The following is a 4,962-nucleotide window of genomic DNA, read 5'->3' as shown; positions in this document are numbered from 1 at the left end:
TTGTCTGATGTCGATATCAGACAACCTTTGACCCTTTGCTGGGAAAAATCACGTGTCCACAGCATTTGGGTCAGATAGCTGAGGAAGACTGAGTGATTCAGTCGAAAATTTCTGGTGAGTCAAATTTTGAGTTGGAGAAAAGTTTAAGTTTTTCATAATGTAATTTACCAACTCAGATGAACTTTCATGCTACCTACGTGGTTGTTGTGTAGTTCTGACGTTATGAACAGGCGTGTGGCGGAATGTCGGCTGTGTGAGCAGGTGCACGCTGGGAAGACCTCGGTTCGCCATGGCCCGGAGAGACAGGCTGGTGTCAGTCACTCTCACACTGGTTCTGTTCACCTTCCCATGGATCTCTGCGATTCTACCTGCACACGGAGAGAAACACCCGTGTTACATCTTAATTCGTAAAGCAATAACTCAATTAAGAATCCGTAGTCATAAATTAAATATTCAAACAGGTATACGTAGATATTACAATGTAGCCCCTGACCAAAGATTCTGTCCATTTTGTCCAAAGCATATAGAAAATTAATTTCACTTTTGTTTTTTTTATGGAATGTGCACATATGATGTTATAAGCAAGAAGCTATTTACGTTTCTCTAATCAACATGATCAAGTACAACAGATTTCAAGAGTCTCGATATCTCGATGTGGTTTCTCAGTGTCTAAAGCTGTACAAATCTGAACACGCAGACATTGGTTTCCTCAGTCGAGGAAACCAATGTCTGTACATAAGTCATCATAGCAGAGGTACGTGGTAGGGAAACTAGACAAAATTTAAAAAAACCTGTTGCCAGTCCACACTGTCAGGTATTCAAAAAGCCCACTGTCTTATCCCGTCCAGCTTTTAAACAGCGCTAACTAAGTAGTAGAATGATTTGCTGTTTTGTAACTTTATACTGTACCGTATTGTAACGCCACTACCTGTCGTTATGTTCATTTTGATTAGTTCTTTTAAAGAAAATGTTTGTTTTTTAAACACTTGTACATTAGTGTTAATGTGTCATAAGATGTTATTACCCCTTACCTAATGTACGGGGCGTATGATTCAACCTTCGGTCTGTGAAATGTTCTCCGAATAAAAACCAATAAAACCAAGACCGTACCGGCTATGTAGGTAAGCTGTTGTTTTGTCACCGCCTCGGCGACATCTTCCCAGCACACACACAGCGTCAGCACAGCCAGCAAGCACTTACACCTCAGTCCTAACGTCATCATAGCCAAACGATTAAACTTCATGATTTAAACCGATAGTTTTCCGTAGAATGATCAGCTTTAAACGAATACAGACATTTCTATCGCCATCGTCCTCTCAACACCATGGATTAGATAGCAATGCCACAAACAATTAGCCGAAAAGACATGGCCTTTATTAAAATTACTGTCGACATGACAACAAGAAAACTCGTTACCGCTAGCGCCTGTGCGTGCGAGTGTCAATGCCACAACATGAGGTAAATCAAGTTACCTCCTGGAGTTTGACATTTTCACACGTCACGTAACCTGACAAGTTAGTATGAGAAGACAAATCTTGATGTGGAGTATTTCTCGTGCTCTCTACACCATTTTGCCCATAAGGTGTTGATGCACTTTCTGCAAACTTGTAAGTCACATATTCATGTTTTGTCGATCTTCATTTCTTGTTCGATAATTCCAAATTATTGCCCAATTCTGCATGTTTTATTTATCTATTGGTCAACAATATATATAATACAGTACTGTTATTTTTTGTGCGGTAGTGTATGATAGGATAGATGAAAATCTTTTGTGTGTGTGTCCAACATATTTTTGGAAAGCGTAACTTAGGAAAGTAAGTCTAAATGGGTTGTGACTAGTCTCTACCAGACTAACTACGCTGGCTATATGTAGGAGAATATTTGCCAGGGGAGTTGGGCCGCCTTGTAGGTTTGACTGGCCGCGCAGTTCGGAGGGAAAGAAACTATCTCCCTTGGCCAATTTTACTCTCTTTATTGCCGAATTCTACGATCCGTATTCTCGTAGAAAGTCCTGGTGGAGGCTAGGTTGTAATGGTATTCGGTATATAGGCATGTGTTGAAAAACAAAGGTCAAGGTCTTTCCTTGGTACTATAACTTCCAGTTGTATCTTTTCTCCTGGACATACTATACTTTTTATGCCAGAAAAGAAATATATGTTAGCTCCTCCTAGCAACTTGTTCTGGAACTGCAGGGACATTTTGCTAGAATATATCTGATCATATTTATGTAATTCATGCAAATGAGGATCCTTATTTGCATAATCGATGATCTCGGGAAACCTTTATAAATAGTAAGTTACTTCATTTGGTGAAGGTATGAGTTCGTGGGACTCTAGTTATAACTGTTTTAATTGCATGTTTGCATAGCCTGGTGTCTTCTTTAGCTGTCACGAATTAGAAGTAGGTCATTTTTACGTTTTATGTGATCTATGACTTTCAGCCAGATCTAAGCTAAAATATATGAAGTAACTAATTGAACTTTGTAACTAATTGAACTTTGTGTCGTGGGTAGCCTATGTACTGTTTACGGCCACAGCAAATAATTATTATGGATGACATCAGCGCGCGCATTAATTTTCGCCTGATTTTGAAAAAAAATAAATAAATTTTGTTGCCCTCTGACAGTAAACATGCCGAAAATGGGCAAAGTTGCAATGCCAGAAAGTGAATGGCAGATAAATATGAAGAGAGAAGACAAAACAAGGCTCTATGATTTAATGTTTTGTCTTTGACTTTGATGCAGTGAAGTATTTTATTCCTTTTAAATGTGATGGTGGCTGTGTATATGTGAATTTGTTTCGTGGTTTGGATGGCCCCCAGGCTTTTGTGATAGTTGGCAGTAAACTTAGCACAATATAGGTATCATTCATTTTTTAACAAGGTTTATGATGTCAAGTTTGAAAATGTATAAATCTTGTATTGGTTTTTGTTTTTTTCCAATAAAACCAATAAAACCAAGACCGTACCGGCTATGTAGGTAAGCTGTTGTTTTGTCACCGCCTCGGCGCCATCCTCCCAGCACACACACAGCGTCAGCACAGCCAGCAAGCACTTAAACCTCAGTCCTAACGTCATCATAGCCAAACGATTAAACTTCATGATTTAAACCGATAGTTTTCCGTAGAATGATCAGCTTTAAACGAATACAGACATTTCTATCGCCATCGTCCTCTCAACACCATGGATAAGATAGCAATGCCACAAACAATTAGCCGAAAAGACATGGCCTTTATTAAATTACTGTCGACATAACAACACGAAAACTCGTTACCGCTAGCGCCTGTGCGTGCGAGTGTCAATGCCACAACATGAGGTAAATCAAGTTACCTCCTGGAGTTTGACATTTTCACACGTCACGTAACCTGACAAGTTAGTATGAGAAGACAAATCTTGATGTGGAGTATTTCTCGTGCTCTCTACACCATTTTGCCCATAAGGTGTTGATGCACCTTCTGCAAACTTGTAAGTCACATATTCATGTTTTGTCGATCTTCATTTCTTGTTCGATAATTCCAAATTATTGCCCAATTCTGCATGTTTTATTTATCTATTGGTCAACAATATATATAATACAGTACTGTTATTTTTTGTGCGGTAGTGTATGATAGGATAGATGAAAATCTTTTGTGTGTGTGTCCAACATATTTTTGGAAAGCGTAACTTAGGAAAGTAAGTCTAAATGGGTTGTGACTAGTCTCTACCAGACTAACTACGCTGGCTATATGTAGGAGAATATTTGCCAGGGGAGTTGGGCCGCCTTGTAGGTTTGACTGGCCGCGCAGTTCGGAGGGAAAGAAACTATCTCCCTTGGCCAATTTTACTCTCTTTATTGCCGAATTCTACGATCCGTATTCTCGTAGAAAGTCCTGGTGGAGGCTAGGTTGTAATGGTATTCGGTATATAGGCATGTGTTGAAAAACAAAGGTCAAGGTCTTTCCTTGGTACTATAACTTCCAGTTGTATCTTTTCTCCTGGACATACTATACTTTTTATGCCAGAAAAGAAATATATGTTAGCTCCTCCTAGCAACTTGTTCTGGAACTGCAGGGACATTTTGCTAAAATATATCTGATCATATTTATGTAATTCATGCAAATGAGGATCCTTATTTGCATAATCGATGATCTCGGGAAACCTTTATAAATAGTAAGTTAACTTCATTTGGTGAAGGTATGAGTTCGTGGGACTCTAGTTATGACTGTTTTAATTGCATGTTTGCATAGCCTGGTGTCTTCTTTAGCTGTCACGAATTAGAAGTAGGTCATTTTTACGTTTTATGTGATCTATGACTTTCAGCCAGATCTAAGCTAAAATATATGAAGTAACTAATTGAACTTTGTGTCGTGGGTAGCCTATGTACTGTTTACGGCCACAGCAAATAATTATTATGGATGACATCAGCGCGCGCATTAATTTTCGCCTGATTTTGAAAAAAAATAAATAAATTTTGTTGCCCTCTGAAAGTAAACATGCCGAAAATGGGCAAAGTTGCAATGCCAGAAAGTGAATGGCAGATAAATATGAAGAGAGAAGACAAAACAAGGCTCTATGATTTAATGTTTTGTCTTTGACTTTGATGCAGTGAAGTATTTTATTCCTTTAAAATGTGATGGTGGCTGTGTATATGTGAATTTGTTTCGTGGTTTGGATGGCCCCCAGGCTTTTGTGATAGTTGGCAGTAAACTTAGCACAATATAGGTATCATTCATTTTTTAACAAGGTTTATGATGTCAAGTTTGAAAATGTATAAATCTTGTTTTGGTTTTTGTTTTTTCGCCCTATCACATTAGATTTGGAGTCTGCAGAAGATGTCATCCATAAAATTTACTTGTGGTCTAACAAAAGAATACTTACAGAAGTTGGGGTCTTGTTTTGTTGCTGTCCCTGCAACTAGCCCATATGTTCGACATGTGCAGACATTTCGGCTACGTTTGAAGCCCTGCAAATATGAAAATAGGAGGT

The 4,962-nt window shown here is 38.6% G+C and overlaps 1 protein-coding gene across 1 annotated transcript in view; it reads right to left on the bottom strand.

Annotated features, from left to right (window-relative positions):
- The window catches only part of LOC109484780 (C-type lectin lectoxin-Thr1-like), a 3,353-nt gene extending 2,134 nt beyond the window's left edge, over positions 1–1,219 (bottom strand). Inside the window, exons 1-2 of the mRNA XM_019788145.1 lie at positions 1,111–1,219; positions 198–368 (exon numbers count right to left, since the gene is read on the bottom strand). Of these exons, the coding sequence (XP_019643704.1) occupies positions 198–368; positions 1,111–1,219 (280 nt within the window). The remainder of the gene's footprint in view (positions 1–197; positions 369–1,110) is intronic.
- Between the last annotated feature and the right edge of the window lie 3,743 nt (positions 1,220–4,962).

This window comes from Branchiostoma belcheri, unplaced genomic scaffold, assembly GCF_001625305.1.
Source record: "Branchiostoma belcheri isolate BF01 breed outbred unplaced genomic scaffold, Haploidv18h27 scaffold70, whole genome shotgun sequence".
Taxonomy (NCBI): Eukaryota; Metazoa; Chordata; class Leptocardii; order Amphioxiformes; family Branchiostomatidae; genus Branchiostoma; species Branchiostoma belcheri.
Note: the sequence above shows the minus strand (reverse complement) of the source record. Positions and strands in the feature narration are given on the sequence as shown.